At 42.1% G+C, this 14869-nt stretch overlaps 1 protein-coding gene and 1 long non-coding RNA gene across 12 annotated transcripts in view; both read right to left on the reverse strand.

Moving 5' to 3' along the window:
• The window catches only part of MAGT1 (magnesium transporter 1), a 61118-nt gene that overhangs the window by 29492 nt on the left and 16757 nt on the right, over positions 1-14869 (reverse strand). For 10 of the 11 annotated variants that reach the window (XR_013413145.1, XR_013413146.1, XR_013413149.1 and 7 more), the window contains exon 3: positions 12955-13072. Coding sequence is in view for 3 of the 11 variants with exons in the window: in XM_028842515.2 (XP_028698348.1) it covers positions 12955-13072 (118 nt within the window). In the remaining 8 variants the exon portion in view is untranslated. Of the gene's footprint in view, positions 1-12908; positions 13073-14869 lie in introns of all 11 variants that reach the window. The other variant, XM_077989485.1, reaches the window with a different exon arrangement.
• LOC144338772 (uncharacterized) lies at positions 6579-11300 on the reverse strand. The gene is made up of 3 exons (XR_013413152.1): positions 10693-11300; positions 7713-10526; positions 6579-6637 (listed from the first exon to the last, which is right to left on the reverse strand). It is a non-coding gene; the product is annotated as an uncharacterized LOC144338772 (long non-coding RNA).

Below are 14869 nucleotides of genomic sequence, written 5' to 3' on the forward strand. Positions count from 1 at the left end.
GGTGGATCATGAGGTCAGGAGTTCGAGACCAGCCTGACCAAGACAGTGAAACCCCGTCTGTACTAAAAATAAAAAAATTAGCTGGGCGTGGTGGTGGGCACCTGTAATCCCAGCTACTCGGGAGGCTGAGGCAGGAGAATTGCTTGAACCCGGGAGGCGGAAGTTGCAGTGAGCTGAGATTGTGTCACTGCACTCCAGCCTGGGCGACAGAGCTAGACTCTTGTCTCTAAATAAATAAATAAACAAATAAAAAATAAAAACTAAGTAACATATAAACACATTTATCTTGTAAAAACTATTTTTAAAAACATTATATGGTTATAAGGATCAATTCTAGTGCATTCTGGCAGCCACAGTTACCATTTCCAGATCTTTTTGAATTTATTAATGTTAATAATCTGGTGTTTATACTACCAGAAAACATATAATATTGCTTTCTGTTTTAACATAAATGGTATCATATTAATGGCATTTTTCTAGTTGTTTTCCTTTTTACCAACTAAAAATAATGTTGCAGTGAACATCCTTGCACATATCTCCCTATACCCATGTGAAAGTGATTCCTAGCAATGGGATTGTTAGGTCATAGGATAGAAATATTTTTTAATTAAAATGGATATAGTGGCCAGGCAAGGTGGCTCACGCCTGCAATCCCAGCACTTTGGGAGGCCGAGGCAGGTGGATCACTTGAGGTCAGGAGTTTGAGACCAGTCTGGCCAACATGGTAAAACCTCATCTCTACTAAAAATACAAAAAATAGCTGGGCATGGTGGTGGGTGCCTGTAATCCTAGTTACTCAGGAGGCTGAGGCAAAAGAATCACTTGAACCTGGGAGGCAGAGGTTGCAGAGAGCCGTGATCGTGCCACTGCATTCCAGCCTGGGCGACAGAGTAAGATTCTGGCTTAAAAAAAAAAAAAAAATGGATATAGCCAAATTGCCCTCCAAAGTGGCTGTGCCAAGATATACTTCTACCTAACAATGCAGTAATGTATCCATTTCCCTACATACTTGCCAAAAGTTGATCTGATGAATGAAGGCTGTACTTTATCATTATCATACTATTAATTTGTGCTTCCCTGCTTACTAATAAAATATCTTTACAACAACTTAGTTAATCCGAAAACATCTTTTTTTTCTTTTGTTTGAGAAGGAGTCTCACTCTGTTGTCCAGGCTGGAGTGCACTGGTGCAGTCTTGGCTCACCACAACCTCTGCTTCCTGGGTTCAAGCGATCTTCCTGCCTTACCCTCCCAAGTAGCTGGGATTACAGGCATGCACCATGATGCCCAACTACTTTTTTTTTTTTTGTATTTTTAGTAGAGACAAGGTTTTGCCATGTTGGCCAAGGTGGTCTCGAACTCATGACCGCAAGTGATCTTCCTGCCTCAGCCTCCCAAAGTGCTGGGATTACAGGCATGAGTCACCATGCCCGACCTGAAAATATCTTGTAGCCCAATGACACAATCAACAGAGTAAAAAGAAAACCTGTGGAATGGGAGGAATTATCTGCAAATCATTTATCTAATAAGGAGTTAGTATTCAGAATAGTCTGGGCATGGTAGCTCATGCCTGTAATCCTAGCATTTGGGAGGCCAAGGCAGGTCTATCACTTGAGGCCAGGAGTTTGAGACCAGTCTGGCCAACATGGCGAAATCATGTCTCTACTAAAAATACAAAAAATAGCCAGGTTTGGTGGCGCATGCCTGTAATTCCAACTACTTGGGTGGCTGAGACACGAGAATTGCTTGAACCCGGGAGGCAGAGGTTGCAGGGAGCCAAGATTGTGCCACTGCGCTCCAGCCTGGGTGACAGAGTGAGACTCTGTCTCAAAAAACAAACAAACAAAAACAAAATAAAAACAACATCAAAATTTAGAATATATAAAGACCTCCTACAACTCAACAACAAAAAACAACTTGATTTAAAAAATGGGCAACACGGGTGGGCACAGTGGCTCATGCCTGTAATCCCAGCACTTTGGGAGGCCGAGGCGGGTGGATCACCTGAGGTCGGGAGTCTGCGACCAGCCTGACCAACATGGAGAAACCCCGTCTCTACTAAAAATACGAGAAAAGTAGCTGGGCATGGTGACGCATGCCTGTAATCCCAGCAACTCGGGAGGCCGAGGCAGGAGAATCGCTTGAACCTGGGAGGTGGAGGTTACGGTGAGCCGAGATCGCACCATTGCACTCCAGCCTGGGCAACAAAAGTGAAACTCTGTCTCAAAGAAAAAAAAAAAAGAAAAGAAAAGCCACACACACACACAATGGGCAAAGAACTTGACGTCTCTCCAAAGAAGACATACAAATGGCCAACAAACACATGAAAAGATGTTCAATATTACTAATCATTATGGAAATAAAAACCACAACCACAATGAGATACCACCTCACACTCATTAAGATGGCTATTATCCAAAACAAATGAACAAAAAACCCCAGAAAAGAACAAGTGGTTGCGAGCATGTGGAGAAACTAGAACTCTTGTGCACCATTGGTGGAAAAGTAAAATGGTGTATCTGCTACGGAAAACAGCATGGAGGTTCCCCAAAAGAGTAAAAATAGAATTACCATATGATCTAGCAATTCTACTTCTAAGTATATAACCAAAAGAACTGAAAGCAGGGTCTTGAAGAGATTATTTGAACACTCATGTTCATAGCAGCATTATTCACAATAGCCAAAAACTGGAAGCAACCTAAGTATTCACTGACAGATGTATGGGTAGACAAAATAAGGTGTACACATACAATACAATATTATTCAGCTTTGAAAAGGAAGTTCTGACACATGCTATAACATGGATGAACATTGAGGATATAATGCTAAGTGAAATAAGCTAGTCACAAGTAGAAAAATACTATATAATTCCACTTATATTAGGTACCTAGTAGAATGGTGGTTGTCAGGGACTGGGGGAGTGGGGAAATGAAGTTGTTTAATAGCTATAAAGTTTCAGTTTTGGAAGATGAAAGAATTCTGGAGATTGGCTGTACAACAATGCGAATGTACCTAACACTACTGACCTGTACATTAAAAAAATGGTAAACGCCGGGCGCGGTGGCTCAAGCCTGTAATCCCAGCACTTTGGGAGGCCGAGACGGGCGGATCACGAGGTCAGGAGATCGAGACCATCCTGGCTAACATGGTGAAACCCCGTCTCTACTAAAATATACAAAAAACTAGCCGGGCGCGGTGGCAAGCGCCTGTAGTCCCAGCTACTCGGGAGGCTGAGGCAGGAGAATGGTGTGAACCCGGGAGGCGGAGCTTGCAGTGAGCTGAGATCCGGCCACTGCACTCCAGCCTGGGCGGCAGAGCGAGACTCCGTCTCAAAAAAAAAAAAAAAAAAAAGGTAAACATAATAAATTAATTATATATATTTTGCCACTACTAAAAATTACCAAAAAACCCCACCAAAACCCCTTGTAGACTCTGAAATTCCTTGGAGGTTAATGAGCCAAAAGAAGATACAGTATTCTTAGTAAGTATCAGTTTTCACACATGCTTAGCTTTTGCATACTGTGGCATATGACACTATTACTTAGAGAAAGATCTGAATCTCTTCCACAGATGGACACGCTACCATCCTTATACCTTTGGCTCTAAAATCTAGCTCTAAAATAGAGTAATGGAAATTAATATTAAAAACTATTCAAGGTACAAAACTGTAGGTAACAAAAACAAAAATAGACAAATAGGTCTATATTAAGCTAAAAAGCTTCTGCAAAGCAAAGGAAACAATCAACAAAGTGAAGAGACAATCTGTTGAATGGGTGAAAATATTTACAAACTATTCATTCAACAAGGAACTAATGTCCAGAATATACAAAAAATTCAAACAACTCTAAAAAGAAAACAACTCTAAAAAGAAAACTAAAATAGAAACAAAAAAAAATTCAAATCACTCAACAGTAAAAAAGCAAATAATCCCATTAAAAAGTGGGCAAAGGACATGAATAGCCATTTCTCAAAAGAATACACACACGGCCAACAGGTGTATGAAAAAATGCTCAACATCACTAATCATCAGGGAAACGCAAATCAAAACCACAGTGAGATATCATCTTCTCCCAGTTAGGATGGCCACTATCATTATCATTATTATGATTAGAAAAGCTCCTTTTCTGCTCGCCTGTCTGTTGCCTCCTTGCAATGTGTTTTCCTACTTTCTCTAATAAATCTGCCTTTCTTTTTTTTATTTTATTTTATTTATTTATTTATTTATTTAATTTATTTATTTTTATTATTATTTTTATACTTTAAGTTCTAGGGTACATGTGCATAAGGTGCAGGTTTGTTACATATGTACACTTGTGCCATGTTGGTGTGCTGCACCCATCAACTCGTCAGCACCCATCAACTCGTCATTTACATCAGGTATAACTCCCAATGCAATCCCTCCCCCCTCCCCCCTCCCCATGATAGGACCCGGTGTGTGATGTTCCCCTTCCCGAGTCCAAGTGATAAGACTTGGAATCAACCCAAATGTCCATCAGTGACAGACTGGATTAAGAAAATGTGGCACATATGCACCATGGAATACTATGCAGCCATAAAAAAGGATGAGTTTGTGTCCTTTGTAGGGACATGGATGCAGCTGGAAACCATCATTCTTAGCAAACTATCACAAGAACAGAAAACCAAACACCGCATGTTCTCATTCTTAGGTGGGAACTGAACAATCAAATCTGCCTTTCTTTACCTTAAACAAACAAACAAAAACAGATGCAAGGATATGGAGAAAAGGGAACTCATGGCCAGGCATGGTGGCTCATTCCTGTAATCCCAACACTTTGGGAGGCCGAGGCGGGTGGATCACCTGAGGTCAGGAGTTCAAGATCAGCCTGGTCAACATGGTGAAACCCCGTCTCCACTAAAAATACAAAAATTAGCTGGGTGTGGTGGTGTGCGCCTGTAATCCCAGCTGCTTGGGAAGCTGAGGCAGGAGAATCGCTTGAACCCAGGAGGCGGAGGTTGCAGTGAGCTGAGAACTGCACTCTGGCCTGGGCAACAGAGAAAGACTCCATCTCAAAAAAAAAAAAAAAAAAAAAAAGGGAACTCATACACTGTTGGTGGGAAATTAAATTAGTATAGCCATTATGAAAAACAGTATGAAGATTTCCCAAGAAACTAAAAATAGAACCAGCATTTGATCCAGCAATGCCACTACTGGATATGTATCCAAAGGAAAGGAAATCAGTATATCAAAGGGATACTTGCACCCCCATGTTTACTGCAGCACAATAGCAAAGATATGGAATCAACCTAAGCATCCATCAACAGACGAACAGATCAAGAAAATGTGGTATTGGGCCAGGCTCAGTGGCTCACGCCTGTAATCCTAGCACTTTGGGAGGCCGCGGCAGGTGGATCAGTTGAGCTCAGGAGTTGGAGACCAGCCCGGCCAACATGATGAAACCCCATCTCTACTAAAAATACAAACCAATTAGCCAGGCAGGGTGGTGTACGCCTGTAATCCCAGCTATTCAACACACTGAGGCAGGAGAATCGCTTGAACCTGGGAGGTTACAGTCAGCCAAGATCGTGCCACTGCACTCTAGCCTGGGCAACAGAGCAAGACTCCATCTCAAAGAAAAAGAAAATGTGGTGTATATACACAATGGAATTATGTGGAATACTCCACCATAAAAAAGAATGAAATCATGTTATTTGCAGAAATATGGAACTGGAGGTTATTTTGTGAAATAAGCCAGGCACAGAAAGACAAATATGGCATGTTCTCATATGTGGGAGCTAAAAAGTTGAACTCATGCAGGTACAGAGTAGAATGGCAGATACCAGAGGCTGGGAAGAGTGTATGTGTGTGTGTTGTGGTGGGGGGGTGTGGGGGGAGAGGGGTGCGGGAGTGGGCAATGAAGAGAGGTTGGTTAATGGGTACAATCATACAGTTAGAAGGAGAAAGATCTAATGTTCGATAGAATAGGGTGACTGTAATTAACAACAATGTATTATATTACAAAACAGCTATAAGAGAGGACTTGAAATGTTCCCAACATATAGAAATGATAAATTCTCAACGTGATGGATACTCCAACTATCCTGACTTGATCATTCTATGAATGTAACAAAATATCACATGTACCCCATAAATATGTACAAATATTATGTTATCAGTAAAAAAACTAAGGTCGAAAAAAATTGGGTTTTCTGTTTTTATAAATCACTAACAGAAAGTATGTTATCTTGCTAAAATAAATGAAATTAAAAATTGTAATTTCCAAAAATACTCGCAGCCTAAATAGTAGAGAATTAAAAAGCATTTTTTGTTTTTTTAGATAAAGTCTAGCTCTGTCACCCAGGCTGGAGTGCAGTGGTACGATCTTGGCTCACTAAAACCTCCGTCTCCTGGGTTAAAGCGATTCTCCTGTCTCAGCCTCCCAAGTAGCTGGGATTAAAGGTGCCCAACACCATGCCTGGCTAATCTTTGTATTTTTAGTAGAGACGGGATTTCACCATGCTGGCCAGGCTGGTGTCGAACTCCTGACCTCAAGTTATCCCCACACCTTGGCCTCCCAAAGTGCTGGGATTACAGGTGTGAGCCACCACGGCCGGCCTCAATTTCTTTTTTCTTTTTTTTTTTTTTTTTTCTGAGGCGGAGTCTCGCTCTGTCGCCCAGGCTGGAGTGCAGTGGCGCGATCTCGGCTCACTGCAAGCTCCGCCTCCCGGGTTCACGCCATTCTCCTGCCTCAGCCTCCCGAGTAGCTGGGACTACAGGCGCCGCCACCACGCCCGGCTAATTTTTTTGTATTTTTAGTGGAGACGGGGTTTCATTGTGTTAGCCAGGATGGTCTCGATCTCCTGACCTCGTGATCCGCCCGTCTCGGCCTCCCAAAGTGCTGGGATTACAGGCTTGAGCCACCGCGCCCGGCCTCAATTTCTTAAACTCTAGAAATTGTTTCCTTTGGTCTAATAAATCCTAAATGCACTAACCTTTTAGGTTACAATATTTTTATAAATGCACTGATTTTGATTTATGGTAATGGCTATGTGAGACTGGAATATGAATAGCACAATGAATGATATACTGTAAAATGGAAACATTAAGCCGTTTTTTTCAACATTTACTGAATACCTGTTATGTGCTTAGCACCAACAGCTATAGGATATGGCTCTGCCATTAACTAAGTAGTAACTATATTCTAAGGGAGACTGTCAAACAACTACAGAGCTAACTCTACTGTAAGACAAAATGTGGATAAATGTATAACAGAAATTTAAGGCAAGTAGTATAACAATACAAGAAAAGGAGTGACTCATTTTTTATTTGGAGAAGTTGAGAAAGCTTACAGGGAGTATCTGAAACAAGGCTTAAAATGTAAGCAGAATTTTGAGAGTGGAGAGAAAGCAGACAGGGAAGAAAGGATGCTTCACGTTGTTGTAAACCAACAATCAACAGTGCTGACATACGAGAGTGAATCAGGCCAGGCGTGGTGTCTCATGCCTGTAATTCCAGCACTTTGGGAGGCCAAGGCAGGCAGATCACTCGAGGTCAGGGGTTCGAGACCAGCCTGGCCAACATGGTGAAACCCCCGTCTCTACTAAAAATAAAAAAATTAGCCAGGCATGGTGGCGTATGCCTGTAATCCCAGATAGTACAGAGGCTGAGGCACAAGAATCTCTTGAACCCGGCGGCACAGGCTGGCAGTGAGCCAAGACCGCACCACCGCACTCCAGCCTGGGTGACAGCAAGACTCCATCTCAACAACAACAAAAAAAAGAGTGCATCAAAGAATATGATTATGGGAAAGGTGTGACTGGAGTAGAGTACATGAAGTTAGGACTAAGGAATTCTGGCTTCAGTCTATACACTACTCCTTTCAAAAACGTGTTCCATGGAATCTAGCCAAATGCTCCATTAAGTGGTCCGATATGAGAAATTCTGTATATTAGAGCCCCCATTGGAAAGTATAACACGTATCAGCATCAGCATGTTAATGTCTCTGACCTCTCAAAAGCTGTGTTGGAAGACAATTCTTCACGAGTTTCTCATGTTTCGGCACATCTTGTGGACAAGGGCCCTAACTGACTTGGTCCTGGACAATCTTCTCAAGGATATTTGTATATCTTTGGAAGATAGTTGAAACAGTCTTTGCAAAATTATGACTGAGACAGGGAAAGAGATCTAACTTAACTGACTCCAACTTGGTTCTAACCTCCAGGCTGTCCTTGCTCATTCCTGGTCATAGGCTGAACTAACTTTAGGAGAAATTTATAGTTTATAGTTTAAACAAAGACGGTGACAGTCCTTTCCCAAAGCAGACCTCCTTCTTGCCTGAGAACTAGATTGCCTTTGTAGCACTAACATTAGCCACAAGATGAAAAATTATGGTTTAGGAGTCATGCAGCTAGAGGCTACAAGATTCTGACCCTCCCTAAACTGCTCCTAAGATCAGCGCTTGAGATATTTTGCAGACCCTGCACTTGATGGATCAGCTGACATCACCCAGATCAATAAACTGGCTCATCTGATCTTGTGGCCCCCTCCCAGGAACTGACTCAGAACAATAAGACAGCTTTAACTCCCTATGATTTAATCTCTGAGCAATCAGCACTCCTGGCTCACTGGCTTCCCCCCACCCACCAAGCTATTCTTAAAAACCCTGCTCCCCGAATGCTCGGGGAGATTGATTTGAGTAATCATAAAACTCCGGTCCCCCACAAAGCTGCCTGTGCATGAATTACTTTCTCTATTGCAATTCCTCTGTCTTGATGAATTGGCTCTGTCTAGGCAGCAGCAAAGTGAACCCCTTGGGCGGTTACACAGTCTCCCTCCATAGCAAAGGGGAGGCACACTTACTATCCATTACAGAAAATGTGGGTTCCCAGAGCTTGGTATTCCTCTCCCATAATGCAGCCCACTGGCCGGCCCTCTTTGTTGTTGTTTTTTTAAGAGTTGAGGTCTGGCTCTGCTGCTCAGGCTAGAGTGCAGAGGCACAATCACAGCTCACTGCAGCCTCAAATTCCTGATCTCAAGCAATCCTCCTGACCCAGCCTTCCGAGTAGCTGACCACTGGCCCTCTTTGGATTGCCCTATGGGAAATGGGGCTTGGGGAACCTATGACGTTTTGGCTACTTGTTGTGAGTAGTAAAGTCCTTTAACTTGAGCCAGGCATGGTGGCACAAGCCTGTAATCCCAGCTACTCAGGAGGTTAAGGTGGGAGGATTACTTGAGCCCAGGAGTTCAAGACTAGCCTGGGCAACATAGCAAGACCCAATCTCAAAAACAAACAGCAGAAAGTCCTTTGCTGGACTCTGACTCAGGAGTGTCATATTTTCTGCCAGCATCCATGAAACTGTGGCAGGCTAAGTTGTTAGCTTGCAAGTAGGGTAAGAACTTAGACCCTTCCCAGTTTTTGAACCCTGAAGTAAAAAGGAAACTTAATTTTGTTTAAACTAGGGTTTCCCAAATTTATTTTTTTCCAAGAATTCTTATTAATACCATGTAGAAAAAACTCTAGGAAATGTTATAGCAGGCAATATGGAGAGAGCGCTAAATGGAAGGTAAGTAGACCAGTTAAAAGGCTACCGCATTAGCTTGAATGAGAGATGAATGTGGGCCTTGGAAAGTCAAGGGGGTATGGCTATGACACATGTTGTACAAGAAAATGAAGATGACAAAGAAGTGTCATTGGCTGGGTGCAGTGGCTCACGCCTGTAATCCCAGCACTTTGGGAGGCCGAGGCAGGCAGATCACGAGGTCAAGAGATCGAGACCATCCTGGCTAACACGGTGAAACCCCGTCTCTACTAAAAAAAAATACAAAAAATTAGCCGGGCTTGATGGTGGGCGCCTGCAGTCCCAGCTACTCAGGAGGCTGAGGCAGGAGAATGGTGTGAACCCAGGAGGCGGAGCTTGCAGTGAGCGGAGATCGAGTCACTGAACTCCAGCCTGGGCGACAGAGTGAGACTCCATCTCAAAAACAAAAAAAAGAAGTGTCATTAATGATACAGAACATAAGATGAAGTTTGGGTGAAAGTGGAAGAGAAAGGAGTCTAATTTGGGACATAATAAATTTTTAGATTGGGAAGTCATTCATGTGAAGATGTATAGCAAGGCGTTATATCCAGCTTTTTCCTTTTATATTTTATACAATTGAGTAAAATGTGTTCAAATACATGAATTAGACACATTTATAAACAAAGACAAAATTGAATCTGTCCTTAAGTATTTATATGCAAGGGGAAAGAACTAGTAGAGAGGCTGAAGTTAAAAATAGGCCAGGGACGGTGGCTCACGCCTGTAATCCCAGCACTTTGGGAAGCCAAGGTGGGTGGATCACCTGAGGTCAGGAGTTCGAGACCAGCCTGGCCAACATGGCGAAATCCCATCTGTACTCAAAATACAAAAAATGGCCGGGAGCGGTGGCTCACGCCTGTAATCCCAGCACTTTAGGAGGCAGAGGTGGGTGGATCACGAGGTCAGGAGATCGAGACCATTCTGGCTAACACGGTGAAACCCCATCTCTACTAAAAATACAAAAAGTTAGCCGGGCGTGGTGGCAGGCGCCTGTAGTCCCAGCTACTCAGGAGGCTGAGGCAGGAGAATGGCGTGAACCTGGGAGGCGGAGCTTGCAGTGAGCCGAGATTGTGCCACTGCACTCCAGCCTGGGTGACAGAGTGAGACTCCGTCTCAGAAAAAAAAAAAAAAATTAGCAAGGCGTGGTGGCGGGCACCTGTAATTCCAGCTATTCAGGAGGCTGAGGCAGAAGAATCACCTGAATCCAGGAGGCAGAGGTTGCAGTGAGCTGAGATCGAGCCACTGCACTCTAGTCTGGGCAACAGAGTGCAACTCCATCTCAAAAAAACTAAAACTAAAAAGAAAAATAAAAAAACTAGCCAGGCGTGGTGGCAAGCACCTGTAATCCCAGCTACTTGGGAGGCTGAGGCGGAAAATTGCTTGAACCCAAAAAGGCAGAGGCTGCCAGTGAGCCGAGATTGTGCCATTGCACTTCAGCCTGGGCAACAGAGCAAGACTCTGTCTCAAAAACAAAAAATAGTTGTGAGGGGTCATGATTGACAGAGCAGGTGGGTATGTGATCCAGGGCCCAGGAAACAGGTTCAGTTTCAAACAAGAAAAGATCTACTTTTCTACTAAGACTAGAGGTAAGGGGACAAAAAAATCAACTCATGATGGACCAGAAACTTAAATCTAAGACCTGAAACCACAAAAATTCTAGAAGATAACATTGTAAAAACTCTTTTTTTTGAGACTGAGTCTCACTCTATTGCCCAGGCTGGCTATCTCGGCTCACTGTAACCTCCGCCTCCTGGGTTCAAGCGATTCTCATGCCTCAGCATCCCGAGTAGCTGGGATTACGGGCACCCGCCACCACACCCGGCTAATTTTTGTATTTTAGTAGAGACGGGGTTTCACCATGTTGGCCAGGCTTGTATTGAACTCCTGACCTCGAGTGATCCGACCACCTCAGCCTCCCAAAGCGCTGGGATTACAGGCGTGACCCACCACGCCCAGCTGAAAAACTCTTCTAGACATTCGCTTAGGCAAAGAATTCATGGCTAAGACCCCAAAAGCAAATGCAGCAAAAACAAAAATGAATAAATGGGACCTAATTAAACTAAAAAGCTTCTGCACAGCAAAAGGAATAATCTGCAGAGTAAACCAACAACCCACAGAGTGGGAGAAAATATTTGCAAACTGTGCATCTGACAAAGGACTAATATCCAGAATCTACAAAGGACTCAAATCAGCAAGAGGAAAACATACAATCCCATCAAAAAATGGGTAAAGGACAAAAATAGACATTTCTCAAAAGAAGATATACAAATGGCCAACATCTTATCAGGGAAATGCAAATCAAAAGTGAAATACTACTTTACACCTGCAAGAATGGCCATAATTAAAGTCAAAAAACAATAGATGTTGGCGTGGATGTAGTGAAAAGGGAATACTTTTAACACTGTTGGTGGGAATGTAAACTAGTACAACCACTATGGAAAACAGTATAGAAATTCCTTAAAGAACTCAAAGTAGAACTACTATTTCACCCAGCAATCCCACTACTGGATATCTACCCAAAGGAAAAAAAGTCATTATATGAAAAAGACACATACACACGCATATTTATAGCAGCACAATTCACAATTGCAAAGATATGGAACCAACCTAAGTGTCCATCAACCAATGAGTGGATAAAGAAAATGTGGTATACATAAATCATGGAATACTACTCAGTCATAAGAAGGAATGAAATAATGTATTTTGCAGCAACTTGGATGGAGCAGGAGGTCATTATTCTAAGTGAAGTAACTTAGGAATGGAAAACCAAGTATCGTTATATTCTCACTTATGAGTAGGAACTAAACTATGAGGATGCAAAGGCATAAGATTGATATAATGGACATTGGGAACTTTGTGGGGAAAGAGTCAGAGAGGGATGAAGGATTAAAGACTACATATTTGGGTACACTGTACACTGCTCGGGGGATGGGTGTGCCAAAATCTCAGAAATCACCACTAAAGAACTTATCCATGTAACCAAAAACCACCTGTTGCCCCAAAACTATTGAAATAAAAATAAAAATTTTTAAAAAGAGGTAAGGGTTATAAAGATATCTATAGTATAGATAGCTATACTAAAGACTTCAATATTACATAATGGTGGGACTCGTGCTGTGATTTAAAAAATTCCTTAATACATTATATACTTAAAATGGTTAAAGTGATAAAGTTTGTTTTATATATTTTACTACAATAAAAATATATGTTATCTAAATACTACCCAATTTCCATATTCTAGTAGGTTAGCATTGATAACTACATTTTATGGTTAGCTCAAGTTTAGCTTTTAGTTTGCTACTCTAGATCTTACGTAAGAGCAATCCCATTTAATGTCTTATAGCCACCGAAAAAAATGTATTCCACTTTCACTATATTTTACCTATTTTTACATAGCAGAATAAACCAAAGATCTTACCATTTGAAATACATCAGAGCCTTCATCAAAATCCACCATGGCAAAAAATATCCTGTTGGTGAATGCACTGGAGTATCGCCAGGAGTTTGCCAGGATCTGAAATTCTTCATCAGCTTGCCTGGATGCAATGAGATTTGTGAAGACAACATATAAAACAATTTTTGAAAGCAATCTCGTTTATCACCAGTAAAACAGGTCCAAGCAAGCAATAGCAGTTTTTCCAAAGGGAGAAACAATAAAAAACACTGACAAGTAGGTCAGACTCTGCTGACAGGGTTAAGACAAACCTTGTTTTGGCATAAGAGAAGCCTTATCCAAAGTTAGGGATTTCATGAGAAGTAGTAATTACCTGACTCCGCCTCATACTTTGTGCCTGTCTCTTATCCCAAAACTCTTTCAACAATCACTGGAAATATATAACTAATTGTCTCTACAGTAACTTTCAATACCCTAAATTACTTCTAACAGTTCAAAGACAAGACAGAAGTGTATTCCCTAAAGAAAGCAGAAATACAACATTAATCCATTTTTAAAAATCTAAAGTGCAAAAGCTACTCAGTAAATAACACAATCAGATAAATTGTTAGGATGAAAGATAAGAAGAGTCTAGGAATTGAAATTAATTGAGGCCAGCTCACACCTGTAATCCCAGCACTTTGGGAGGCTGAGGTGGGTGGATCACCTGAGTTCAGGAGTTCAAGACAAGCCTGGTCAACATGGCAAAACCCTGTCTCTATTAAAAATACAAAAATTAGGCCAGGCGTGGTGGCTCATGCCTGTAATCCCACCATGTTAGGAGGCCGAGGCGGGCGGATCACAAGGTCAGAAGTTCGAGACCAGCCTGGCCAATATGGTGAAACCCCATCTCTACCAAAAATAAAAAAAATTAACAGAGTATGGCGGTGGGCACCTGTAGTCTCACCTATTCGGGAGGCTGAGGCAGGAGCGTCGCTTGAACCTGGGAGGTGGAGACTGCAGTGAGCCGAGATCACACCACTGCACTCCAGCCTGGGTGGCAGAGCGAGACCCCATCTCAAACGAAATTTAAAAAAAAAAAAAAAAGAAATGATTGAAACCTCAAGTCATCTTTGCATTTTTCCATATCTCCTATATGCTTTTAGTTCTCATGATCTGTCAATTCTTATTTGTGATAAAATTTTCACTCCATACCCTCTTGTCTATTTTTATTGCTATCATCTAAGGTCAGATCTTTGTTATCTAATAGTAGGATATTTAAAAATATTGACTCTGGTTTCTCCTTCTCCAATCCTTCCTTTTTTTTTTGAGACGGAGTCTCACTCTGTGGCCCAGGCTGGAGTGCAGTGGCGCCATCTTGGCTAACTGCAACCTCTGCCTCCCAGTCTCAAGCAATTCTCCTGCCTCAGCCTCCTAAGTAGCTGGGATTACAGCATCCACCACCATGCCCAGCTAATTTTTGGATTTTTAGTAGAGACAGGGTTTCACCATGTTGGCCAGGCTGGTCTCGAACTCCTGACCTCAGGTGATCCGCTTGCCTCAGCCTCCCAAAGTGCTGGGATTACAGGTGTGAGTCACCATGCCCAGCCCTCCTCCAATCCTTACACTGCAACATACATCCATATTCCTAAATTACTACTTTCCTGAAACATTTCTCAGAAATCACTGTTGTTTTCTTATTACCTTCAGAATACATTCTTTAACCTCCTTTACTAGTTATTGAAGGTTCTTTATCACATAGCTTCAAACAATACATCTAGTTTTTATCTAGTCTTACTACTAATCAATATCAAACAGTAACCTTTAATCCCAATATTTTATTTACTCCTATCCCTGTACCCTTGTGTACATCATGCTTCTAACCAGAATATCCTGTCCGTATCAACATCTTATCCATTTGTCTAGCCCTAACACAAATCTTATTTCCTCCATTAGGCCA

The sequence above is a fragment of the Macaca mulatta genome, chromosome X (genome assembly GCF_049350105.2).
Source record: "Macaca mulatta isolate MMU2019108-1 chromosome X, T2T-MMU8v2.0, whole genome shotgun sequence".
Taxonomy (NCBI): Eukaryota; Metazoa; Chordata; class Mammalia; order Primates; family Cercopithecidae; genus Macaca; species Macaca mulatta.